Source organism: Bufo gargarizans, chromosome 3, assembly GCF_014858855.1.
Source record: "Bufo gargarizans isolate SCDJY-AF-19 chromosome 3, ASM1485885v1, whole genome shotgun sequence".
Lineage (NCBI taxonomy): Eukaryota > Metazoa > Chordata > Amphibia > Anura > Bufonidae > Bufo > Bufo gargarizans.
The window spans coordinates 481399236-481427230 of record NC_058082.1 but is presented as its reverse complement, the minus strand read 5'-3'; the positions used below and the strand labels follow the sequence as shown (position 1 = coordinate 481427230).

At 45.0% G+C, this 27995-nt stretch overlaps 1 protein-coding gene across 2 annotated transcripts; it reads right to left on the bottom strand.

Annotated features, from left to right (window-relative positions):
* Positions 1–129: 129 nt before the first annotated feature.
* ERAL1 (Era like 12S mitochondrial rRNA chaperone 1) lies at positions 130–27995 on the bottom strand. Of its 2 annotated transcripts, XM_044286821.1 has the most exons (11): positions 27862–27995; positions 26487–26651; positions 24575–24702; positions 22939–23016; positions 21407–21453; positions 17175–17236; positions 16885–16997; positions 11308–11610; positions 5332–5481; positions 2295–2375; positions 130–1051 (listed from the first exon to the last, which is right to left on the bottom strand). In XM_044286821.1, exons 1-11 carry the CDS (start codon positions 27923–27925, stop codon positions 926–928), a joined length of 1317 nt encoding a protein of 438 aa, XP_044142756.1. In that variant the 5' UTR covers positions 27926–27995; the 3' UTR covers positions 130–925. The 2 variants fall into 2 exon arrangements, with proteins under 2 accessions (XP_044142756.1, XP_044142757.1); XM_044286822.1 differs by lacking the exons at positions 130–1051; positions 2295–2375 and adding an exon at positions 4520–4790.

Below are 27995 nucleotides of genomic sequence, written 5' to 3'. Positions count from 1 at the left end.
TCTTATTAGAGTACTCGATTAATCGTTGAATTAATTGGTAGAATACTTGATTACTAAAATAATCGATAGCTGCAGCTCTAGTGTCAGTGCTCATTTATTAGGTCAAAAATAATTATTTAAAAAATTTTTTGGGGGGGGGGGGAGGGGTGTTGAAAAGATCAATATTAAAAGGACTGAACAAGATTTATAAAAATAAATTAAAAAAAAATGTGCACTTTAGTGTAGATACAGTGCACTGGTGGCCATGGGTTAGGAGTGGTATTACAGCTTATTCACATTCAGTTGAATGGGAATCAACTGCAATACCAGACACATCCATGGACAAAAGTGGAAGTTTCTAGATAACAAAAAAAAATAATATTTGAAGATGGATCCTGTTTTTCTTCTGTATGGCAGCAGGAGAAAGCAGTGCAGTTGCATCCCGTTTTAAAGATACCTTTCAGAAACGTAATGTAACCAGGGCCTTAGATCAATAGTCACTGTCCAGACACACACACACCGGTGTTGGCGTGCCCTATGATGGCTTCACTATTGCTGATTATATGAAGACCTTTATAACAGGTTTATAACAAAGATAGAGACTAGCGATTGGCTACGGACGTCATGTGTAGTCCACGTTACTTTAGCGGAAGCAGTGGGCATTCAACAGGTAAGTAATGCTCATTTTGCACCATACCCTGTCCCACTTTTTCCTAGGACAAAGTCATTGAGATTTCATTCCAAATCCTACAGGAAATGATGCACATGTAGATTTGTGGAAAGCTATTTGGTCATCTGCTCAGAACGTCCCCTTAAAGAACATTAAATCAATCATTATGAACCATTGGTTACGGTATATTTTCTTCTGAACATTGCTAAAACCATTTGGCAGTCCAATCCAAAACAGCAGCAACCAGTTTATGCTTTTAAATGAGACATCTGGCTGCTATCTCTTCCTATACTTCACTGCGAGCTGCAGCCGGACATCACACAGGAAAGCATTCATTAGATCGCACCCGGCTTCCTTTGCAATCCTGCTGATCAGCTCCCCACTAGGGCCAATGAGAAGTTTCTATGTAAAGACAAATATCCATGTTATTACCAGCTGCACAATGAATGCGTCAGCACACAGGCCAGCTTTATATCAGAGGTGCCTTGGATTGTTAAAGGAGTTGTGTCACTTCAGCAAGCGGCATTTATCATGTAGACAAAGTTAAAGGGATTGTCTGTGTTCAGAGCTGAACGCGGACATACCGCCATTTTTACCCAGGGAGCCCCCCTGACTTGAGCATCGGAGCAGTTCATGCTCCGATGCTCTTCTTTGCCCTGCGCAATTTTTTACGGCGTTCCGGTGACATACTGGGCTCTCCACGGGGCTGCCAGGAAGCCCTATGACATCACTGTAAAACGGCTAGGGTAGCGTTAAAGCACAGCCATCAGAGCCGGTGACGCCACCGAACACACTGCCGGGTGGAAGCTTCCGCCCGGCAGTGTGTTATTGTAAACAAAAGAGCCCGTGCCCTGCGCGATCTAGCGCAGGGCAAAGGAGCGCATCGGAGCATGAGATGCTCCGATGCCAACATCAGGGCGGCTGCCTGGGTGAAAATTGAGCTCTGAACCCGGACAACTCCTTTAATACAAGGCACTTACTAATGTATTGTGATTGTCCATATTGCCTCCTTTGCTGGCTTGATTCATTTTTCCATCACGTTATACACTGCTCCTATGCAGGGGTTACAGCCAGATACGAGGTGGCTGGGATAGGGGCTGCTGTGCATGCGTGACTATGTGAGCTCCCACAAACCCGGGCGGTGTTTTTTCCTATAGTGTGCAAGCACTTCCACCTCTGCTGGATTGCAGGGTGGTCATAACAATGGAAACGAGCAGTGTATAATTTGATGGAACACTGTTAGTGTTAGGTACCCATCTGCGGAAGCCACCTTGATATTGATAGATGGGCCCGACAAACATTTGATCAAAAATGTACGCAAAGAGCTTCCGTTTTTTATGTATAGCAGGTATTATACCACTTTAATACAGAATAATCCCCAATCTTTAGTTCTATTGTTTGCATGTGTAATGGTGTGCTACCATACGTTTTTGTTTGCTGTCTGCATACTAGCTTTATGGATGTGCACCTGTGACTATGGATGTGCTAGTCTAAATTTTCTTGCAGGAAAAATTAATCCAGCCAGCAAAGGAGGCAATATAGACAATCCCAATACATTAGTAAGTGCTTTGTATTAACTTTTTCCTCGAGACAAATGTAATTTGCATTAGATTTGCCAGTGATAACATTTTGCTAAGATACTCACCACATGGTTTTCCTTAGGCACTAGCAAAGTCTGCTTAATAACCAGTTCGCCGCCAGAACCTTCCTCCCAAAATTCATTGACCTGTGATTACATGGTAAAGAAGATAAGTTCCAAGGTCAGATCTTACAACCAACATAGCAATTGACTGTGTACGTGTATATAGTATAATTGACAACCAAGAAAATAGATTTCTGGTATGTGATGCATACTACCATGAACAGGGTAACCTAACCAAAATGGTTAGTGCTTAAAACTCCCATTATACCTTACATATGATAATGTGATGTCATCTGTTGTCCCCCTGAATGCATTACTAAACCTTTGTTGAAATTTTTTTTATTGCTTCTAGAATTGCTCTGTCCCTTTGGCTTTCTTCCGCTCTGCTCAGCTTTTCAAGACTGATCCGCAGAAAGTATATGGGTGCAGGTTTATAAAAGTGTTCAAAAGAAAAAAGATCAGCCTTTGTTGCCCATAGCAATCAATCACAGCTCAGCTTTTATGGGGTTTTATGAGATTTTAACTGATGACCATCAGTATCTAATCAGTGGGGGTCCGAAACCTGGAACCCCTCGCAGCTCAGCTATTTGAATAGGCACTGGCACTCTTGTAAGTGCTGTGGCCTTCTCATACTCATAGGTCACATGGCCTAGGTGCAGCTCCACTTGAATGGGGCTGAGCTGTGATACCAAGCACAGCCGCTATACAATGTACAGCGCTGTGCTTAGTGAGCAAGGAGTAGGCCGCGGCACTTGCAGGAGTGAAGATACCTTCTCAAACAGCTGATTGGCGGGCTTCCCAGGTGTCAGACCCCCACTCATCAGATACTGATGAGCTATCTAGATGATAGGTCATCAGTTAAAGTTTCATAAAACCCCTTCAATTTAGAAACATAGAATGTGTCGGCAGATAAGAACCATTTGGCCCATCTAGTCTGCCCAATATACTGAATACTATGGATAGCCCCTGGCCCTATCTTATATGAAGGATGGCCTTATGCCTATCCCATGCATGCTTAAACTCCTTCACTGTATTTGCAGCTACTACTTCTGCAGGAAGGCTATTCCATGCATCCACTACTCTCTCAGTAAAGTAATACTTCCTAATATTACTTTTAAACCTTTGCCCCTCTAATTTAAAACTATGTCCTCTTGTAGCAGTTTTTCGTCTTTTAAATATTCTCTCCTCTTTTACCTTGTTGATTCCCTTTATGTATTTAAAAGTTTCTATCATATCCCCTCTGTTTCGTCTTTCTTCCAAGCTATACATGTTAAGGTCCTTTAATCTTTCCTGGTAAGTTTTATCCTACAATCCATGTACCAGTTTAGTAGCTCTTCTCTGAACTCTCTCTAAAGTATCGATATCCTTCTGGAGATATGGTCTCCAGTACTGCGCACAATACTCCAAATGAGGTCTCACTAGTGCTCTGTAGAGCGGCATGAGCACCTTCCACTTTCTACTGGTAATGCCTCTCCCTATACACCCAAACATTCTGCTAGCATTTCCTGCTGCTCTGTGACATTGTCTGCCTACCTTTAAGTCTTCTGAAATAATGACCCCTAAATCCCTTTCCTCAGATACTGAGGTTAGGACTGTATCACTGATTTTATATTCTGCTCTTGGGTTTTTACGTCCCAGGTGCATTATCTTGCACTTATCAACATTAAATTTTAGTTGCCAGATTTTTGACCATTTCTCTAGTTTTCCTAAGTCCTTTTCCATTTGGTGTATCCCTCCAGGAACATCAACCATGTTACAAATCTTTGTGTCATCAGCAAAAAGACACACCTTACCATCGAGGCCTTCTGCAATTTCGCTGATAAAGATATTAAACAATATGGGTCCCAGAACAGATCCCTGAGGTACCCCACTGGTAACAAGACCATGGTCTGAATATACTCCATTGACTACAACCCTCTGTTGTCTGTCCCTCAGCCACTGCCTAATCCATTCAACAATATGGGAGTCCAAGCCCAAAGACTGCAGTTTATTCATAAGCCTTCTATGTGGAACAGTATCAAAAGCCTTACTAAGGTCTAGATAAGCGATGTCTACTGCACCTCCTCCATCTATTATTTTAGTCACCCAATCAAAAAAAAAAAAATCTTTAAGATTAATTTGACATGATCTCCCTGAAGTAAACCCATGCCGTTTTATTCATTTGAATAGTTGCAATATAATGCTCCATTTCCAGCAGCTGTTCTTCTCCATCCTAGGTGCAGAACAACGAAAATGACGGGAGTCCTGGCACATAACTGGATGGACCCCACTTCCGCCAGGGGGCCCAGCATTTTACTGGCTTTTTTCATGGAGCCTCTGATACAGATGTGAACAAATGCCAAGAGATCTTGGATACTACCCCTGCAGGAAGTAGTATCATAGGTTTGTCCAAATGGTTATATGTTTGTCTATACAAAACAACCAGTATGGATGAGTCTTGCAGGACGTACAACCCAATGTCTTCTCCTGTAGTAGCGATCTGAGACCAGTGCTCTGGACCTGAATGTTAAAAGGACATCTGTCAGCAGATTTGTTCCTATGACACTGGCTGACCTGTTACATGTGCACTTAAAAATAAGTTTTAATAGATGCAAATGAGCCTCTAGGAGCAACAGGGGCGTTGCCATTACACCTAGAGGCTCTGCTCTCTCTGCAACTGCTGCGCACCCTGCACTTTAATTGACAGGGCCAGGTGTTCTGATATTTTCAATGCCTGGCCCCATCAATAAAAGTGGAGAGGGCGCGGTAGTTGCAGAGAAAGGTGGAGCCTCTAGGAGTAACGGCAGCACCCCCATGGCTATTTGCATATATTAAAACATCATTTTTCTCAGCAATGCGGGCACATACGAACATGGGACCAACACAGATGCCTTCAGCTGCCAAGTGCACATGTAACAGGTCAGCCAGTGTCATAGGGACAAATCCGCTGACAGATGCCCTTCAATGGTCAGCGAGTTTCACTATTACATCCCTTTAAAAGAAATTCAATATAGATTACACCTGTGGAAAAGCCACAAAGACCATTTGTTGAATGATGTACCTGTGTAATATTGTAAGGAATTTCCTGGGGCAAGTATTCAAGAAGTTTCTCTCTGATTATATTATTGCAAATTTCCTGTGGTGCCTGAGTGGTCACAACCTTGCTGTGATATTCCCATTCTCCAGGCTTGGCAAGAGTCAGCAGATATTTCTAAAATTAGAGAAAGACAGGTTTACTCTACTTGTTATGCTTAGGCTACTTTCACACTAGCGTTCGTCGGTCCGCTCGTGAGCTCCGTTTGAAGGGGCTCACGAGCGGACCCGAACGCAGCCGTCCAGCCCTGATGCAGTCTGAATGGAGCGGATCCGCTCAGACTGCATCAGTCTGGCGGCGTTCAGCCTCCGCTCCGCTCGCCTCCGCACGGACAGGCGGACAGCTGAACGCTGCTTGCAGCGTTCGGGTGTCCGCCTGGCCGTGCGGATCCGTCCAGACTTACAATGTAAGTCAATGGGGACGGATCCGTTTGAAGATGCCACAATATGGCTCAATCTTCAGGCGGATCCGTCCCCCATTGACTTTACATTGAAAGTCTGGACGGATCCGTACGAGGCTATTTTCACACTTAGCTGTTATATGCGAAAATAATGCAGACGGATCCGTTCTGAACGGAGCCTCCGTCTGCATTATTATGATCGGATCCGTTCAGAACGGATCCGATCGAACGCTAGTGTGAAAGTAGCAGTCAGTCCAAATCCACATACACTTCTAGGAATTAAAGGGGTTGTCCCATTAAGATAGGGGATAAGTGTCTGATAGGCAGGGGTCCAACTGCTGGGGTCTCTGCCAATCACAAGAAAGGGGACATATACTCCCCCTTTAAATGGATTCAACTCTATGTAACTGCTGGAGATAGCTGAGCTGAATGGAACGGAAGTGCGCACACGTCGCTCCATGCAAACTTATCCCCTATGCTTTGGATACAGGATAACTTGTTTCCATGGGACAACCAATTTAAAAGGGAATCTGCACAGACACATAGCTGTGGTTCACCTGATTCAAACACAATTTTTTTTTTGTTGATCTGAGGCTCCATTCCCGAGTTATGATGTCTTATTTACATATTCAGAAAAAAGTATTTGGTGCAATAAGGGCATCACCATTGCTCTTGTTGCAACCAAACACCGCTCTTTCTATGGCCAGCCCTTCCCTCACTGCTTTGATTGTCAGGGCCAGGCAGTGGCGAGGGAGGCTCTGGCCACAGAAATGAGCGGAGCTTAGGTGCAACAAGATCAATAGTGATGCCCTCACCAGGGCCGGCTCCAGGTTCATGTGGGCCCTTGGGCGATAAATCCCAGTGGGCCCCCATGAGGCATTATTTTACATTGACATGTCCCCCTGTGGCTCCTACACGGTATAATGACCCCCAGTGGCCCCTATACAGTATAATGACTACTAGTGGCCCTTCACACAGTATAATGACTACTAGTGGCCCTTCACACAGTATAATGAACCCCCAATCCCCCCCCCCCCCTGTATTATGACCACCTGTGGCCCTGCATTCAGAATAATAACCCCCAGTCGCACCCATTCAGAATAATGACCCCCAGTAGCCCCCACTGGGGGAATACTGTATGGAGGGGGCTCTGGGGGTCATTATACTAAATGGGGGACACTGGGGGGTCATTATACTATGTAAAGGGCCCTCACAGTATAATGACCCCACAGTGACCCTCCATTCAGAATAATGACCCCCAATCGCCCCCACACTGGGGGTTATACTGTATGGAGGGGGCACGAGGGGTTATTATATTTAATGGGGGCTCTGGTGGTCATTATGCTAAGTGGAGGGTCAATGGGGATCATTATACTAAATGGGGGGCACTGGAAGTCATTATACTGTGTAAGGGGCCCTCACAGTGTGGTGAATGACCCCCCAGTGGCCCCCTCACATACCTATCATTGCTGGAGAGCAGGGGAGCTGGTGGTCCTGTCATTCACTAACCGCAGCTCCCTGCGCTCCTTCTCTCCTCCGGCCCACTGCAGCAGTGAGCCAGGCCTGGAGGAGAGAAGGAGATGTGCAGTGATGTAGCTAGAACTGACAGGGCCCCACAGCAAATTTTAGTACGCCCCTCCCCCCCCCATCACGTTTTTCCTATCGGTTTGATGTATACAAATGTGCAGCACTCCACGTTTTTGTATCCTGCAGAGTCAAGTAAAAAATGCATACGTTAACGTATATGTTTTTTTACAATGGAACTGTATGGTGAACGGACGCCACTGTACGGCATCAGTCTGAGGCATCTGGTAACGCATATATTTTTGGTATACATTAAATGGATGGCACAAATGGGATGTGAACCCAGCCCCAGTGTCAGAATAAGCACCAGTACACAGCGGAGCAGCGTGGCGGAGAGGGGAGGCCGCCATGTACTGACAGAGCGCTGCCTGGTCCTGGTGGTCAGGGGTGAGGACTGTGTTTCCCAAGGATCATTTTCTACTGGGAAATACAGGGCCCAGTATAATACACTAGAATCTATATACTATAAAGATATTAGCCCTACCCCCGAATAATAATACAATTAGGGGGTCATTTATTATATAGAAATACGTCTATGTTAGGCTACTTTCACACTAGCGTTCGGGGCTCCGCTTGTGAGTTCCGTTTGAAGGCTCTCACAAGCGGCCCCGAACGCATCCGTACTGCCCCAATGCATTCTGAGTGGACGCGGATCCGCTCAGAATGCATCAGTCTGGCAGCGTTTGTCCTCAGCTCCTCTCAGCAAGCGGACACCCGAACGCTGCTTGAAGCGTTCGGGTGTCCGCCTGGCCGTGCGGAGGCAAACGGATCCGTCCAGACTTACAATGTAAGTCAATGGGGACGGATCCGTTTGAAGTTGACACAATTTGGCTCAATTTTCAAATGGGTCCGTCCCCCATTGACTTTCAATGTAAAGTCTTAACGGATCCGTTTGCATCATCATGCAAACGTATCCGTTCTGAACGGATGTAAGCGTTTGCATTATAGGTGCGGATCCGTCTGTGCAGATACCAGACGAATCCGCACCTAAACGCAGGTGTGAAAGTAGCCTTAGGCGTATTTCTGACACAGATTGTGGCACAAAGGTCCTTAGCACCACAATCTGTATCTTTTCCCGCTCATGCCAGGTCTAAAAAAGGATGGCGTGGGCAGGGAAGGGGATACAGTTATGGCCATGCATTTATTGGATACCACCGCCATATAGTGATAACACCGCCATACAATGATAAAACCACCATACAGTGACCGGATAAAAGGGTATAAGAGGGCACAGTACAGGGAATGACTACGGGCACTGCACATGGTGTGGTAAGAGGGCAGAATGCAGGGTATAAGTGGGCACAGTACGGGGTGGGGGGCACAGTCACATGACCCTGTGACGTTAGAAGGTCCTTATGGTGAATGCGGTTCATACGCCACCATAATGAGAGGCAGAGGAGTGAGACAGGGGCCCTGGATGGACAGGAGGGGTGGACACAGCAAGTAGGTTGAAGGGGCTCTGAGGGGGATTCATACAAGAAGTAGGGGCAGGAGGTCTGTGCAGGGCAGCAACAGGAGATAGGAGGGTGAAACAGGAGCTCTGGATGCATGAGGGAGGAAAGGAGACAGCAGGGGCCCCATGAGGATAAGATAGGACAGGATATGGGGGGGGGGGGGCAGATGTGGGGGGGGGGGCAGGTATCATGGAGGCAAACTGCTTAATGAAACAGTAATACAACTAAATAGAATGAAGCAGCAGCCGATCGGAGAGTCCCCCCCCCCCCCCTTCTGTCCCACAGACAAGAAACAGTCACAGTGCAGACTGCAGACTCACTCACAGCTCCAGCCCTCCGGTCTCTCTCCTCAGGCAGCATGTTTCCTGTGTAGAGGGGGCGTGTTCTGAGTCTCTGCAGCTCAGAGGGCCCCACCAAAGGGGTACTGCGTAACTGAAATGACAGCAGTGAGAGCTCCCATCTGTATTGATGGAAGTGCTCATAGCAGCTCAGTGGGCCCCCCCAGGAGCATTGGGCCCCGGCACTTGCCCGGGGATGCCGGGTTATGACCGGCCCTGGCCCTCACTGCACCAAAGGCCACAGATCAAAAGCAGAAAAACAGGTGAACCACTGCTGGGTCTATGGAAACAGCTGGTGACAGATTCCCTTCAAGGTTACTAGTGTTGAGCGAGCTTCTGTTTTCAAGTTTGGCGTACAAGGTTTGGTTTATCTAAATATTCCGTTATGGATTCCGCTACCACGGACCATAAGTTATGGTTCGTGGTAGCGGAATCAATAACGGAATTCTTAGATAACCCGAAACCTTGTACGCCGAACTTGAAAACAGAAGCTCGCTCAACACGATTGTTAACCAGTTAAAGAGACCTACCAGTGAGAATTAAAGGGGGTGCCCTGCATAAACTATGTCCTCCTCCTCCTCCTACTTTCCGTTAGATTATGTAAAATATAGTACTGGAATCATTTAAAACTACGTTTCTACATATTTGTGCTACCTACGCCTACGTCTTATGGCGCCTCCTGGTGTTCTTGTTAATTCTCTCTCTCAATATCCACCTATTATGACTCGATCTAGTGATAAAAAGCGGCTTCTAACTGCGCCAATTTTTACTGACTGACTTCCACTCCACCACTGCAGGATCCAAGCTGTGGAGAGGAGGTACCGAGCACTAAGATTAAATAAAAGAAACAGCAGGGGGCACTATAACAAGAATGTAACAGCAATAGCTAGACACAGGAGCAGGTTTTTTAAATGATAATATCATTGTTTTTCGTTATAATTTCTCCCATGCAGAGATATAATTTTAAACTACCAGCCTGAAGCCTGAGACTGCGCCACTTAGAGATTCTGAGAAAAGCATGACTTGATTTCAAGGGAAGTCTTGACTTAAGAACTTTATATTGATCCATCAACATCAAAGTCCCCATATACACCCAGAAATCAGAGAGTGCAAGCTCAATTCATAATCCCTCAGTAGAGCAGTGTCATCAGTAACTTCAGGCAATCATGTATGCTGCATGGCATTTTTAACTTTTACTTTTCCCATCTCAGACAATGGGGGCATATCGCTAGGATATGCCCCATTGTGCAATAGGTGCGGGTCCCACCTCTGGGACCCGCACCTACACTGAGAATGGAGCAGGGAAGGTGGTGGCCAGAGGACCCCGGGTTTCCTGGGGTCCAGCCACCGCCAAGTGTTCTCCCCATAGAAGTGAATGGGAGTGCACAGCGCTTGCGTGGCCACCACTACCATTCATTTCTATGGGGCCGACAGAAATAGCTGAGCCAGTGCTCAGCTATTTTTGGCGGCCCCATATGCACTGGGTGCCTTCCCCATCTTTCAGGGATCTGTTCTTGATGTAGGTGCGGGTCGCAGAGGTGGAACCTGCACCTATCAGACAATGGGGGCATATGCTAGCGATATGCCCCCATTGTCTGAGATAGGAATACCCCTTTAAGCCTCATTCACACGTCAGTGTTTTGGTCAGTGATTTCCATCGGTGATTGTGAGCCAAGACCAGGATTGGAGCCTCCACAGACATAAGTTATAAGGGAAAGCTGCGCACCTGTTGTGTGTTTAGAGCCGCACCTGGTTTTGGCTCAAAATCACTGATGGAAATCACTGACCAAACACCGACGTGTGAATGAGGAATTATTCTGATAGGTCTCATCTATGAAGCAATATGAAGGCAGTCATATTTTGGAACTTATGAACACACATGCACAAATTTTGGCATGCCATAGCGCACTGTGCGGCCCCTGACCAATGGGACTGTGACAATGCATCCTTACTACATTATTGTCTAATGGTAAGCATGAAGAGGGTCCATCAGAGACTTTATACCCCCCTCCCCTGTCAATCTCATATAGATACACAGGACATCTAGAGGAAGAACAAAAAGTCCTCTATGACAGAGCTGGAAGAAACCGTATTGTGTACAGTCATCCAATATCATCATTATATACCATCAATACCATGATCATATTGGTTTGATACCCAGACTTACCTTCAGCGTCTCCACTTCATCTCCTTCTAAGGCTGAAAGCATAAACACCTCCTGAAAATGAGGCCACCCGGTCTTGTCCTGATGACCTCCATCCTTAGGATTAACCCCCGAGAGCTCTCTATGCCCCTCGGGCTGATCTCTGGTCTCTTTTTTCAGTACGGAGGCGCTCTCTTCATCTGGTTGAACACTTCTGTCTGATGTCTTTTTACTAGATTTGATCACAGCTTTTCTCCCTTTCACCATCCCTTCAGTCAGTTTACCAGTGACTTCCAGCAAACTACTTTTTTGCTTTAATAAATCAACCTAAAATACAACAAATGCAATATAAATGGTGTGAGCACAAACACAGCTGCCCATGGGAGAAGTTATGACAATTTTCACAGAGCTTTGGTTGTCAGCCGGCTCTCTCATTAAGGCCTCATGCACACGACCGTTGGGTGTTTTGCGGTCCAGAAATTCTGCATCCGCAAAACATGGATGGCGTCCGTGTGTGTTCCGCAGTTTGCGGAACGGCACATACAGCCATTAATATAACTGCCTATTCTTGTCCGCAAAACGCAGACAAGAAGAGGGCAGGTTATATATTTTTTGCAGATAACGGATGCAGAAAGCACACGGAGTGCTGTCCGCATCTTTTGCAGCCCCATTGAAGTGAACGGGTCCGCATCCAAGCCGCAAAAACTGCGGCTTGGATGCAGACAAAAACAACGGCTGTGTGCATGAGGCCTAACAGACATAGTTGTTATAGGGGTTTGCCAGGAGTTGGATACTGATTGAGTATCTTCAGGATCGGTCATCAATAGCCGATTAGTAAGGGTCCGACACACAGCGCCCTTGCTGGCCAGCTGTTTGAAGAGCCTGCGGCGCTCCAGTCATGGCTGCAGCCTCCTCACAGGTTAGGCTACTTTGACACTAGCGTTCGGGTGTCCGCTTGTGAGCTCCGTTTGAAGGGGGCTCACAAGCGGCCCCGAACGCATCCGTCCTGCACTTATGCATTCTGAGTGGACGCGGATCCGCTCAGAATGCATCAGTCTGGCAGCGTTCAGCCTCCGCTCCGCTCAGCAGGCGGACACCTGAACGCTGCTTGCAGCGTTCGGGTGTCCGCCTGGCCGTGCGGAGGTGTGCGGATCCATCCAGACTTACAATGTAAGTCAATGGGGACGGATCCGTTTGAAGATGACACACTATGGCTCAATCTTCAAACGGATCCGTCCCCCATTGACTTTCAATGTAAAAGTCTGGACGGATCCGCTCAGGCTACTTTCACACTTAGAATTTTTTTTACAATATAATGCAGACGGATCCGTTCTGAACGGAGCCACCGTCTGCATTATATGAGCGGATCCGTCTCAGACGGATCCGCTCTGAACGCTAGTGTGAAAGTAGCCTTACCTAACACATCACCGTAGATTGTATAGTGGCCGCACTTGAATATGATTCACTTGAATAGGACTGGGCTGGAAATAGGCCATGTGATCAATGAACGCGACGTCACTGGCCCAGGGGAGACAGCAGCACTCACTGGAGTGTCACTGCCTCCTTAAACAGCTGAAGAGCGGGGGTGCCAGGCATCAGACCCCTACCAAATCAAATACTGAAGGCCTAGTCAGACCATCAATGTCGAACATCCGGAAACCCACTATACTATATATAGTATGGAGCATTTCTACTCTGTGTGTATAATATGTATATATTTCTAATATATAAAGCTGAGAGTATGTGTGTAGGTCCGCTAAAGGAATCCGCACCGTCGCATTTACAATCACAAAATTTGGCACACGGGTACATCAGGTGTCCGGGAAGGTTTTAGGACTGGGTCTCCACTCTGAAACCCAATTCAAAAACACCACACATATAATAAAAATAAAAAAAACATCTTTATTAGGTTATCTCCATAAAGATATACAGATATAAATATCAGGGACGATCAATAAAAACAACAAAGATAGATGTTGTGAGAGTGATATCTCCCCCCCCCCCCCCAAGCTCTAGATCCTCATATCTAATCACACTTTATTTCGAATGTACAATTGTCAACAATATATATGAACAAAATCCCTGGTCAGTGCCTATATCCAAATCACTAATAGATGATGTCTGAATCCACTCCTCCACATTCAATCACATTATCTAGATTATCAGTATATAGTGGGGAGGTAATCGGACCCAGACATCATCATCCACAAAATGTTAGAAGAATCCCCCCTCTCCTAATCAAAATAAAACTGAATACATAGGGGGAAGGTACAAGAAAAAAGGACAGTGAAACAACTGGGACATACCGACCACGAGCTGGAGCGGGCAGGAAAACCCCAGCGTACGCTTCGCCTCGCTTCTTCTGGGGGCATGTCTATCTGACCTGGTCTCATACTATATATACCCTCTTCAATATAACCACTCACTCCTTATCATCAATGAAGTCATTCACCTGTGATCTGCGGATATGTCCCATAAATCGAGCATGGCGTTAGATGGCATTTTCTAACATGGCGGCAAAATCCCACGAGGTATTACGAGATCACGTGCGGGAGCGCAACCACGCGGCCAAATCTTGCGTCAGTAACCCAACCGTACCAGAAGGGAATCCATGAACTCCCGGGCCTCCAAATGCTCTCTAGCAAACTTCAGATGGGCCCGGACATGTGCTGGCTTAAGCAGGGGGACACGTCTGGCACTGTAGGATTTGAGTCCATGGCGGCGTAGTGCGTTACTGATAGAAGCCTTTGTTACTTTGGTCCCAGCTCACTACGTCCCCCCCGTGTGGTTCTGGGATTTTTGCTCACCGTTCTTGTGATCATTTTGACCCCACGGGGTGAGATTTTGCAAGGAGCCCCAGATGGAGGGAGATTATCAGTGGTCTTGTATGTCTTCCATTTTGTAACAATTGCTCCCACAGTTGATTTCTTCACACCAAGCTGCTTGCCTATAGCAGTTTCAGTCTCCCCAGCCTGGTGCAGGTCTACAATTTTGTTTCTGGTGGCCAATCAGGCCACCCTCAAAACACGTATTTAAAAACCCAGCCACGCCCCTGACCCGGTTAGGCCACGTCCCCTCACCCCACAGCCGATGGGGACTGAAAAAAATGAAGGCAAAAATCAACTTCTGTCAGCTGCAGGGGTGGGAGGAAGGGTGAATTTCTTCCTGCAGCTCACGCTCAGACAACACAGTGCTGTTGTCCGAGAGTGAGCTGTTCAAAAGGACATCCTTGTGTCCGTCCAGGCCCTGCGCCGGACGGAGGACAGGTAGTATGAAAGCCAGACTGTCTGGCCTAAAACCGGACCTCTGGCCACCCTAGGGGCAGGCTGCTGTAGAGGCCTCTGTTAAGGGGACGGGGTGTTGAGGAAATCACCGTTAAAGGGGCGGGATGCTGTGGAGGTCACCGTTAAAGGGGCGGGATGCTGTGGAAGTCACCATTAAAGGGGACAGGGAACGGTGGAGGTCACAGTTAAAGGGACGATCTGCTATAGAGGTCAGTGTTAAGGGGGCGGGGTGTTGAGGAGCTCTGTGGAGGTCACAGTTAAGGTGGCGGATTATTGTAGAAATCGCTGTTAGCGAGATGGGGTACTGTAGAGGTCACTAATAAAGGGGCGGCCGCTGTGGAGGTCACTGTTAAAAGGGCGGGGGCTGTAGATGTCAATGTTATAGTGGATACTGTCTATATCTTTTAGAGACACACACAAACATTAAATGAAATAGACGAAATATACCCGTGCGAAGCCGGGTTCTCTGCTTTACTATGAAACAATGCAGTGTTTCCTTCAAAATATAGAGGGTTATTTACTAATCTGAAATACGCCCAAATTAGGCGTATTTTAGATGCAGATGGCGACGCAACGGTTAGCTGCGCCGCTATCTACGACTTCTCCCCGCTCATGCCAGGTCTAAAATTGTGGCCGTGGCGTGGGCAGGGAAGGGCCAGCACACCCGTCTGATTCATCATTTTCTACGTCTGTTTTAGGTGTAGAAAATGGTATAAATGTAAGACAGCTCAGAAGATGTCTTACATTTAGAACTGGTACTGGATGCGCCGACGTTATGGAGGGCCTTTATTAAGACCAGCCTCTAAAATGCCCATCTTAATAAATGTGCCCCATAATTTAAAAATGAGGTAGGCACGGGGAGCAGAGTCCAGGGCATGTGCCTGCCTAGTTATGAAACTACATTCTATCTGAAACCCTGCAGTATTTTATAGTAAAACGATGCCGGCTCTGATCAGAGAGCTCATCAGAATTTCATGCTGCCCTCGGCTTTTGGTAACATGAACTTGATGACAAATATTTTCTTTAATCCATCATTAAAGGGATATTTCATACATAGTTAGGCCTCTTGCACACGAATGTAAGTGCTCCGTGCCCGTGCTGTGGACTGCATACGGTGGTTCCACAATACACGGGTCACCAGCCGTGCGCATTCCGCATCACGGATGCTGTCCCATTCACTTGATGCAGTGCTGAACGGAACGGAACCCCACGGAAGCACGACGGAGTGCTTCTGTGGTTTTCCGTTCTGTGCTTCAGTACCGCAAAAAGATAGAACTTGTTCTATCCTTTTGCAGAACGGACGGATCGCAGACCCCATTCAAGTGAATGGGGTCTGCGATCCGTATGCTGCTGCCCCACGGACGGTGCCCAGGCACTGCGGACCGCAATTTGCAGTCCACAGCATGGGCCCCTTACGTTTGTAGGCAAGAGGCCTTAAGGCGTATCCACAGGCTATGCCATGAAAGTCTAATAGATGCAGATCCCACCTCTGGGTCCAGTGATCCACCTGGTCAGGTGGCTGGCAGCCGCCGCATCCGGACGAAAAACGAGTGGAGACGTGGCCAAGCAAATGCGTCATTCACTCCATCCACTTCGGGAATGCTTCCTCCACTAACTCCCATATAAGTCAATGAAGAAAGACGTGTACATTCACCTCCATACACTCTACGCCTAGATGCAGCGGCTACCTCCCCCGGAGGGGTGCGTATTAGGGGAACCACGCTCTACAGATTGGTACAGAGGTGGCACCAGCATTTATCAGAAATTTATGTCACATTCAGTGGCTTTGAAGGGTGCCAGATTATCAAATATTCTTGAAACGTGTTGTAAACACTTCTCCATGTTTTTGATTTTGTCAAATTAATTAATTATACAGCAGTGTGCTGAATTATCAACATTTCCACATTATTAGACGACTAAAGTACGGTATTAAGATTCTGTGGTCTAGTCAGTGTGCATTAGAAACCATGGCAGCAGACTGATAGCATGGACCATCACTTACCAGCCAGCTTCTCAACTCTTGTGCAGATATTGCAGCATAAGCATAGCAATTATTCTAAATGCACCCGCAATGTACACAAGCTTCTTAGGAAATAGGTCAAGAGTAGTGAAAAGTGATGAGTGCTTCAGATGCAATTGATCTGTTTCTCATTTGCTCACTTATATTGAGAATGCATACAGCAAGATTGATGGCCTAATAAACTTTATATATTACAATATGTAAATGAGCAGGAGACGGTCTACACAGCACTCTAGCACTAAGAGAATCTAAAAACACGACTGAGATTAGCAAAGTGCATACGTTTTGTGGTCTTACCTTGTTCAGCACAAGAATGCTGGGGATGTGGGAGTTCTTGGCTAGACACTTGAGCACTTCGGAGTGCAAAGATTTCCTCATCCACTTATCTGACACATCCACTAAAACCAACACTGCACAAGAGAGAGCATTAGAGATCAGCACATCATCCAGTATGTGAGAGAGAAAGAGAAAGAGAGACACAGAGAGCAGGCAAGACTTGGAAAGTGAAGAGTGCACAGCAGAGAGGAATTTTTACAGCTTTGAATTAAAAATCGCCTCCAAGGAAAAGGGTGACGAAGAGACCTTACCTACATCAGCCAACTTCACTGACTGCCAGGGATCCTCCTGAAAGGTTTTCTCCAGTTTATGCCTAAACACAAAAAAAAAAGTCAGCTATATGAGGATTGAGCTATTACATTTCAACACGCTTGATCATTTTATTTTCGATGAGATAAGACGCTAAACTAGGAGTCTGGAGTTTACACCGCTCTCGTTATTCAGTACAAATGCACGCTCTGTATCAGTCATCTAAGGAAATAGTAGACAAATATCTTTCCGTTTCCATACTATATTCTGCTTTTCTAACCAGGTTATATATATTTAACCTTACATTGGATCTGTTAGGCTCTGTTCACACTCATGTGATGGTTTCTGAGTAGCTGTGACCTCTATTATTAAAGAGTCTGTGAAGGTTCTCATTTATCCAGGTCATGGTATATATCTGTAAAGAATAAATCAAGGCAACTGGACGTACTGTAGATTTCTTGAAAACGTTTCACTCGTTCTTCCAACGAGCTTTCTCAAATCTGAGTGACTGTACAAGAATTCTCTGGGAATAAATATGGAACTGAATAAACATCTGGTAATTATACCCAGGATGGGGTCAAAGGTGTTGTCTGCCACATACAATGCTGTCTTGACACCTTTTTCTGGGAGGTCATTAACACCTACTGACTCCAATTAGGATAATGGAATCAATAACTTTGACCCCATGCTGGGTATAATTACCAGATGTTGATTCAGTTACATATTTATTCCCAGAGAATTCTTGTACAGTCACTCAGAATTGAGAAAGCTCGTTTTTCTTTACAGATATTATTAAAGAGGTTCTCTGTGGGTCCCAAACTATGTATCTTTGGATGATGAGTTGTGGGATCATTATGAGAGAATATTTTTGAGGGAGACTTTGTTTTTGGCACGAAAAGCTGTAGCAATTCGGTGGATGGGGGAGAGAGGTCCTACATTGAATCAGTGGAAAGACTTAGTAAATGCCATTATTCCATACGAAAGTATTGTATATAAAAACAGGGGAATGCGTCTCAAAGTTTACTAAAGTATGGGACAGATAGTGTTCTTCACCGCAGTCGATGTATTCTAGGCAGGATCTTTCTAATTCATTGGCTGAAGTATCGAGACGATTGTGAACTTATGTCTTTATTTGAACGCACTGTATGTAATCATAATATTGTGTATGGCACTGTGTATTTGGTGATCTGACTGACCAACTTGACATGTACGGACTATGTTTGTGATTTCTGTATGGTACATACCGTTGTGTGTACTTTATATGACTTGTGTATTTTTATGCTCATAAAAAAAAAAAAAAAAAAAAAAAAAAAAAAAAAAAAAAATGAAAGAAGAGGTTCTCCGGGAATTAAGAAAATTAATTTATATTTTAGTTCATGGGGAATGGAGTTCATGAGGAGACATGAAGTACACAGAGGACGGACAGGACAGGCTGTGGTAATGTGTTGCTGTGGTAATGGAGACTGTAAACAAGTGCTGCTGCTGCTGCTCATTAGCCGCATCCTCACCTCCTCTCATGTCTCCTCATCATCTCCATTCCCACAGAGATTCACCTGTATTCAGGATCCTGCTTTTAGGAATCATAGCAGAGAGGAGGATAAGGCAGCTCTATGGCTCATTGTGGTGAAGTAACTTGTCCTCCTGTGTGATTAGGACAGGTTTTGTGTGTACCGATAGGACGGCGGCCATTTTATTTCTCCTAATGATTGCTCCCTAGTCAAAACAAGCCATTCTAAGTAATGAAAGGTATTTGTGATATTTATAAAAAAATATATTTAAGTATTTTCATTTTTTTTTATTCCTGGAAAACTCCTTTAAGAGCCCCAACATATTTGAGCCAATGTTTAATGCTTAGCATTGCCTTTGAAATTTCTGTGAAATATGTTCCATTACAAACTCTGAATGATTAATGAATAATTACCATTTACAAACCACAGTTCCCATTGAAATACAGCTACATAGGAAGCATATTAAGAATGGAACGCTTTTCAATCCTGGGAACCAATATCTGATTTTTTTTACATGGTGATTTATTATGTTTATTGGTTCTTTAAAGCACGAGTAATGTGGCATTATCTACATCCCCTCACTACATCGATTGCCTGTGTGAAGCGAGGCCCTTAAGCTAGCACTGACAAACCCCATTGATCCATGTAAATGTGTCATTGATCTTTTGCTAAGTTAGAAACCCTGCTACTTGCGAAAATCAAGTGGGTGACGGTACAGAAAACGCAAGCCTAAACATTCAGCTCCGAGATCCCCACAGACATAGTATGAAAGGAAACAAAGAAGGACGAGCACTGTAATGAATATTAGCGGACTCGATATAAAAGGCAGATTGCGTAAAACATGTTTCTATAAATTGCTGTGTGATAGTCTTATGCCTAGTTCACACTTCAGTGATATGGTCACCTGTGAGCCAAAACCAAGCGTGGGTCAAATATACAGGACAAGTGCAGATCTTTCCCTTAGGCTTTATGCACACGACCACATCTGCTCTTGCGGTCTGCAAAACACGGCCATGCGCATCCTGAACTTTCGCAGGCCCAGCAACATGTTACAAATGCCTATTCTTGTCCGCAAAACAGACCAGTATAGGACATGTTCCGTTATATTTTGCAGGGGTCGCAGAACGGACATACGGATGCGGACAACACACGGTGTGCTGTCTGCATCTTTTGCAGCCCCATTGAAATTAATAGGTCCACATTCAATCTGCAAAAAAAGCGGATTGGGTGCAGACCGAAACTACGGTCGCCTGCATGAGGCCTTATAGCTCATCTCTGTGCACCAAAACCAAGAGTGGAGGCTACACAATCACTGAAGTGACTATAGACAAGCCATAGTTTTAGAACATGCAAAGCACAATGCCATGTAAAGCCAGCACCCAAAATACTGCTTCATCACATTTGCTGCACCAAACTACATGGTCCATAAAGGAACACTAAACAAAAAATACTCATAAAAAATAAATCTCAGAACTATGGGGGTCATTTATCAAACTGGTGTAAAGTAGAACTGGCCTAGTTGCCCATAGCAACTAATCAGATATCAAATTTCACCTTTCATTTTCCTAAGGAGCTGTCAAAAATGAAAGGTGGAATCTGATTGGTTGCTATGGGCAACTAAGCCAGTTCTACTTTACACCAGTTTGATAAATGACCCCACGTGTCCTTTATTATCCTTGTGTTTGCCTAACTGAGAAACAGTTATCCTTGTGTCCCAGAATAGCAGCTATCCCCCACTATCTTGTGTCTGCCTGTAAGACAACTGGATGCAGCAGGAGCCTCCTCCCTCGGCTCTGTCTTCAGTAGGACACAAAGATGGTCAAAATTTCTACCCATTAGGCTTAGACTACAAAACGACATGCTTCACGTGACAGGAAAGTTGCGCAAAACTTCATGTAATGATGGTCAAGGGCATGCGTCACGCGACACACTGCCACGAAATAGTTGCAAAAATCCAGACATTCTGACTTTTACTCCATTGGCTTTAATGTAAGTCACATGATACAGGTGACTCGCCTGTGTTTTTACAGCTAAATGAAAGTTCTAAAATAGCTGCCCGTCAGCATGTGGCACATATTTGTGATTTTTTGCGACTTTTTTTCCCCTCGCCAAACCTTTAGTAGACAACCAAAATAGAACGTATCAGAAGAAAACCTGCAGGATTTCTACAAGACACTTTGGGGAACATTTATCAATAATGGCGTAACTTGCGCCAAAAAAGTACAGATTACAAGTGAAAAGTGACGACTCACTTCACCTCATGTATCAAGGCGCAAACCACTTTGAAAAATGCGACTTTTTTCCAAATATAAACTTGGTTATCTGCCTATTTCTCTCTATTTGCGACATTTTAACAGCATTGGCACTAAAATGCGGCTTTTGAAGCATATTTGCGACATTTCCAGTGGTAAATTGCGACTTTTGTCTCGGGATGTTTTTGTTATTGTTTCGTTTTTGTTGTATGTCAATTATTGACAAAACCCTGTTGTTTATCCCATTCATATATTAGATAAAAATAACTGCCTCCTGTTTGAATACTTACCCATCACATGTTCCCACGACGGGTTGGTTTTCTTTTCATAAATGCGTCTTTTTGACAAAAAGTCGCATCTTTCTGCCATAAATGTGACGTTTTAATTGTCCAGAACTATTTAAGCCATTTCTGAGCCATGAAACACAGACATAAAAGAATCACAAGGCCCAATCCAGACAAACAGGCAGCTCACCTTCCAGCTCTTATAGAATTGACCATACCAGGAGTATCCAGGAGGATCTAAACAGAAAAAGACCACTTCTATTTAAAGGGGTTGTCCCATGAAAAGTATTACACATTTTTTTAAACCAACACCTAGATCTGAATAATTTTGTGCAATTAATCATTTAGTATAGCCACTGAGTTACTCAATAAAAGCTATCTTCATAGCGCCACCTGCTGTTTGTTCTTTTCAGTATTTCTCCCGCCGCCTCACTGAGGTGGTCACACATGCTCAGTTCTATCCTTCAACTGCCACCGGCTGAGTGGCTGAGACAGTCACAGGGAGAGAGCTGCAGCAGAAAGGACATGCTCCCCAAGAATGGACACACTTCCTCAACTACCAGCCTGAAATAAATGTAGCAGAGCAACTGGAACAATAAATGGGCAAATCTCTGGAGGTGAACTACAGGGCTTGTTCCAGCTTTCATGATGTCCGATTTTAATTTTTTACCCGAATCAAGGGTTGACTCCTTCAAGGGCCACACTGCAACTTGTAGCTGTGTGACATTACAATTTTAATGACATGCTGCAATCACAACTAATGATAGTGAATTTTGTAGCGTTGAAAACCAAAAGGTTTGGTTTTGTCACAACTGTCGAGTTGCATTTGCTTAAGGTTGCAGGTCGCAGCTGGACCACATTCACTATAGTTAATTGTGATTTAACATCACCGTGTGAAGCTGTCCTAAAATATTTCCTAGCGCCACATAGTACAAAAGAACATACAGTACTACAGTCTCACATCCACACAAGAACTGTTAGGACAGGAATGCAGTGAAATGGACAGCATATCATAATGAATAAAGAAGGCACATCTCAAGTCTATCAGGCAAACCATGCAAATATATCACTACTGATATGTCAAACAGATTGAGATGTAGTCAACATTTTTGCCTAGTCCTACAGAATTTAAAGCTGTAATCTACTTGCTAGCGTAAAACTGCTGTCAGACTTGGCATGGAAATGTACTAAAATAATAATAGAACGTTTATACTTACCACCACTCCAGCGGCAACGGTCCGATCACTGCAGCTACGACATCCTGTATATTGCACAGAACCACTGCAGCCTATCCTTGGTCTCAGCAGGATACAGCACAAGACCAGTGATTGGCTGCAGCAGTCACACACAGCATACAGGCATGTCAACGCTGCAGTCATGAAAACACTGGACTGGAGTGGCAGGAAAGAGGAATGGAGGCAGTGTAAGTTCTGTTATTACTTTAATATCTTGCCATGTCTTACCCAAATTAGCTTTTTAACTGGGACAACCCATTTAACTTGGTCTAGTCATCTGCAATCTGGGATCCAGCAACTTCATTTCACATAGTGTAGTACTGTATCTTGATACAAAACTACAGTCCTCAACTTGCTGGGAGTTGTAGTTCTGTAACAGCTGGAGAGCTATCAAATAGAGCCCACTGCTGCACAGTGTAGGGTTTAAGGAAGTCTAACACTGGCTTCACAAAGTTATTCAAGTTTGAGGTACTCGACATGTACTTACCATCTGGGTGTCTCCTTCTGTGAGAATACCTTGTGCTTTGCAGCGTGTGGTGTGCACTTTACTGGATACAGGAAAAACCTAGACACACAAGAGTATTTTATCTGGTGAAAATCTTCATGCATTGTCTGTTACCATTTAATGGGTTTTCCAACATTTTAATACTGATGACCTAGCCTCTGGAAAGGTCATCAGTATCTGATCGGTGGGGGTCTGACACCCGGGACCCCAGACGATCAGCTGTGTTGAGACGGCACCGGAGCTCCTGCGAGTTGGAAAACCCCTTTAAAGGGAACCTGTCACCGGGATTTTGGGTATAGAGCTGAGGACATGGGTTGCTAGATGGCCGCTAGCACATCCGCAATACCCAGTCCCCATAGCTCGGTGTGCTTTTATTGTGTAAAAAAACTGATTTGATACATATGCAAATTAACCTGAGATGAGTCCTGTACATGAGATGAGTCAGGGACAGGACTCATCTCAGGGTAATTTACATATGTATCAAATCGTTTTTTTTACACAATAAAAGCACACAGAGCTATGGGGACTGGGTATTGCGGATGTGCTAGCGGCCATCTAGCAGCCCATGTCCTCAGCTCTATACCCAAAATCCCGGTGACAGGTTCCCTTTAATTAGTATAAGGCCTCATGCACATGACAGTATTTTTGGTCAGTCGCACTTTTTCTGGCCTATTCATTTCTATAAAAACATGCGGACAGCACACGGATCTCATCTGTGTGCTGTCCGCGTCCATACAGCCATTCCGCAAATTATAGAACATGTCCTAATCTGTTTTGCGGACAAGAATAGGTATTTCTATAATAAGGACGGAGGAAAGTGTGGGACGCGATCGGCTGCTATCCGTATTTTGCAGATCTGTGGTTTGTAGACTGAAAAATACATATTGTCGCATATGCATGTTGCCTAATATGAAGATAAAATGACATAATTCTATAGATCTTGTGCTCCGCTACCTGACCGTGATACTGCACCACTAGGCGCTTTACTTCTCCTTCTAGGACGCTTCTCTGGTTTGGCCTATGCCGCTCCTCAGAGGTTCCTCATGCATGCTTCTGAAAAAGCTGGAGAACTGTGCTCTGTAACTAACACATCAAGCTCCCTCTTCTCTTAACAAGGAGGTTCTGCAGCAGCTGTAGTTCATATTATAAGCTGTTTCAGCTGCTGCAGAACCAGACAATACACTACCCAGCTGCACCAGAGCCAATCAGGAGGAAAAAAAACAAGGCTATATAGATCAGTCAATGTTTTCCATCAAACCCTCTCTTTTCTTTCAAAGAAGAGATTCTGCAGCAGCTGGGACAAATACTATGAGTTATGATGTACAGCAAGGAAAAGAAGCCTATAACACTCCAGTTGTTGTGAAACTACAACTCCCAGCATTCTACAGTCACTTCTATGGGAGTTCTGAGAACAACTGAGCAAGGGTCCATGCTGGAAGTTGTAGTTTTAGAGCAGCTGATATGCCAAAGGTTGCAGACCCTTGATGTACTGTAACATCTATAGTCTCATGCTGTTCTAAGGCCTGGGAACTTCTTGATGAAATGTGAAATTCTTAGCATAACGTCGTACAGAACATGATGTATATCTTGAATATAAGTCTTGTGTGATGCTCTTTACCTTTCTGCCCAGAAGCTGATTGGATAAAGTTGATTTCCCTGCATTGGGAGCTCCTATAATAGCAAGTTTTAGGACTTTTGGGTTCTCTGGCTGGTCAGGAGCATGCTTTAATAAACGGTCTTGATCATCTACAAAGAGAGAGAAATGTATTTAGTCTGAACGGCAGAAAATGGGGAAAAGACATAAATGGTTAAGGTTGATGCAATATTTGTAAAGCTGGCCATATGGCTTAGATGACAGTTAGCCGAGGATTTTGGTTGGATTGGCAGACCATCTAATGTGTATGGGGGCTGCCCTGAATAACTCCTCCACAGTGGCAGATCTTGGAGAAAAGTAAGATCCTTGTTCCTGTAGAAGATAGGTTGTTGCCAGAGTGCTCTGCTGGTGCCTTTATCCAATCCACCCATTGAAATGACCGAACTTATGGTGAAGTAAGAAGGAATAGTAGTGATCCGAATGCTCATTCACCAGACAGATCTGATGCATATTGCACACTTAAAAGGGATTAAAAGACAGGTGATAAACAGCTGATTGTGGGGCGTTCCCACCAATCACTAAAACAGGGTCCCTAGCCCCCCGTATGTCCTCACTACAAAACCACAGCGAGGAGAACTTTGAATGGAGCTGTCTCCTAGCATGCTCGGTGCCACTCAGCTCAAAGTCTATGGGACTCCTGGAGATAGAGCTCTCAGCTGTTTCCGTTCGCTCCACAGACACTAGTGGCAAGGGGTAAGCTTGTACTGCAGCTCCATTCAAACTGCTCCTCATTGCAGCTGTCCCATGAGGAGAAACAAGGGTGTCTGGATCCCTGTTCCATTATGGATAGGAGATAAGTGTCTACTGCAGAACAATCCCTTAAAAACCCCATACACATTACGGTATAGTTTTTTTTTTTGGGCCAAGCTCGCTGCTCTTGGCAGGTTTGGACAAAAGTCTATTGTGTACGGGGAACTCCTGATTCTCCCATGAAGGATGATTCAGGGGGAGAAAAAGGATGGGGTACTTTGAATTGTAATCCTTTTTTTCCTCCGGGAAGATAACACCCCACCAGAGGCATCTGGCAGTGGCTTTCTCCTCTCTCCCCATTGAAAACACAAACATGCTCCACCAAACTGAGCATTTATATGAATGGAGGTGATGGTAGAGAGATAGCGATCTGATGGTCCGAGCATTTATATGAATAGCGGTGATGGGAGACATAGCAATCTGCCGGGCCAAGCATTTATATTTGTATGGAGGTGATGGGCGAGATAGTGATCTGCCGGGCCAAGCATTTATGTGTATGGAGGTGATGGGAGAGATAGCGATCTGATGGTCCGAGAATTTATATGAATAGCGGTGATGGAAGAGATAGCGATCTGATGGTCCGAGAATTTATATGAATAGCGGTGATGGGAGACATAGCGATCTACCGGTCCGAGCATTTATATGAATAGCGGTGATGGGAGACATAGCGATCTGCCGGTCCGAGCATTTATATTTGTATGGAGGTGATGGGAGAGATAGCGATCTGATGGTCCGAGCATTTATATGAATAGCGGTGATGGGAGAGATAGCGATCTGCCGGTCCGAGCATTTATATTTGTATGGAGGTGATGGGAGAGATAGCGATCTGATGGTCCGAGAATTTATATTTGTATGGAGGTGATGGGAGAGATAGCGATCTGCTGGTCCAAGCATTTATATTTGTATGGAGGTGATGGGAGAGATAGCGATCTGCCGGTCCAAGCATTTATATTTGTATGAAGGTGATGGGAGAGAAAGTTGTCAGATGAACTGTGCACATATGTGTGTGAGTCAGGAGAGATAGCTGCCTGATGAACTGAGTGTTTATGTGTATGGGGAAGTTGGGAGAGATAGGCGTCGGTTGAAGAAGCGTTCGGCGATACAACTGTTCCATGGACATATTCACCTTTATTGAAGGAGATAGCTGGGGCCTGTGGGCTGAGAAGTTCACTGGTGGACTCATGCTTGTTCACCCCCAACAGGGTTCCAATAGCAGAGTCTTTTCCATATAGACATGCGGCTAATCTATTAACCCTTTGATGCTCTCTCTTCCTTAACAGTATGGCAGTTCCTGTGAAAATAAAAAGGAACACGAAACATATTAGAGAAATAAAACTAGTCAAAGCTACACAAAAGAGTAAAATCTATGGCAGAAATTAAAGGGGGTTCTCTGGGAACTAAGAAAATGAAAATACTTAAATATTACTTTATTATAAATATATTCTCAAATACCTTTCTTTAGTTATAATGGCTTGTATTGTCTGGGGAGCAATCGTTAGGAAAATAAAATGGCTGCTGTCACACAGCAGGACAAGTTACTTCACAACACTGAGATAAAGCGCTGCCTCATCCTCCTCTCCTACTTGTCAGGGATTATGAATACAGATAATAAGATTTTCAACTCAATCTCTGTAAGAATGGAGTTCATGAGGAGACATGAAGTGTAGACTGTGGTAATGGAGACCGCATACAAGTGCTGCTTGTCTCCTCATGAACTCCATTCCTATAGATATTCAGCTGAAGACCATATTAAACTGTATTCAGGAATATAATCCCTGACGAGTAGTAGAAGAGGATGAGGCGGCTCGTTAGCTCAGTGTTGTGAAGTAACTTGTCCTCCTGTGTGATTAGGACAGGCTTTGTGTGTAATAAGACTGCGGCCATTTTATTTATTATTATAGGTCTTTGATAACCCCTTTAAGGGAGTTTGTCTTCTGGACTGAAGCTAAGCTCCTACCAACTTAGTCTTCAGGACGGTGACAGGTTCACAGCGATGTCATTTTGTATTCTGTGCAAGTGGTCTAGGTCTTTGTATAGGTCTTCGATAACCCCTTAGGTTGTGCACCCCCACAGCAATTTTACTTATGGCCCTGAAATTGCTCAGCCCAAAGACAAACAAAAACACACCATGAAAGGCATGGGAAAAAAAAAAAAACAGGACAACCCCCTATAAAAAAATCCCTTGGAAAATATGGTGAATGTCCAAGGGCAAGGAAGTCAGAGAGGTCATGTTACAGTCACAGTCTGCTTGCTAAGGAGCACAAAGATGAGGACACCTCAGATTTTGACAATCCAGCACCTGGTTGCAGGCTGACCGGACATGCTGGGAGTCTGACATGTTGCAGTCCTAATCGTTGTATAGTGTAATAAGCATGTCAGGCACACACAGCAAAGACCAAGGTAACTTGCTGCTGCAGAACTACAGGTCCCAGCGCTCTCTACAAGCTTGTTGGTGCAGCTCCCTGACAGGAGGGACGTCATCACGGCGCGCCATCACTGACCTGCCCCTTTGCTCTCAGCCACCACACGGACGGCTCTGACCGACCTGAGCACCGCGCACCACATCCTTCTCACTGGCCCCTGGGTATTAGATCACGCCTGGACTCGTGGGCGCCGCCATGTTGTACACCTGTCG

What these genes read in the sequence shown, in the direction of transcription:
- ERAL1 (XM_044286821.1), bottom strand. Translation starts at nt 27,925, where the DNA reads ATGTGGTGCGCGGTGCTCAGGTCGGTCAGAGCCGTCCGTGTGGTGGCT. An exon ending in GCATTCTTGTGCTGAACAAG is followed by an intron (nt 11,611 to 16,884) that starts GTAAGACCACAA and finishes GTTGTATTTTAG; the next exon opens with GTTGATTTATTAAAGCAAAA. An exon ending in ATGAAGTGGAGACGCTGAAG is followed by an intron (nt 5,482 to 11,307) that starts GTAAGTCTGGGT and finishes CTCTAATTTTAG; the next exon opens with AAATATCTGCTGACTCTTGC.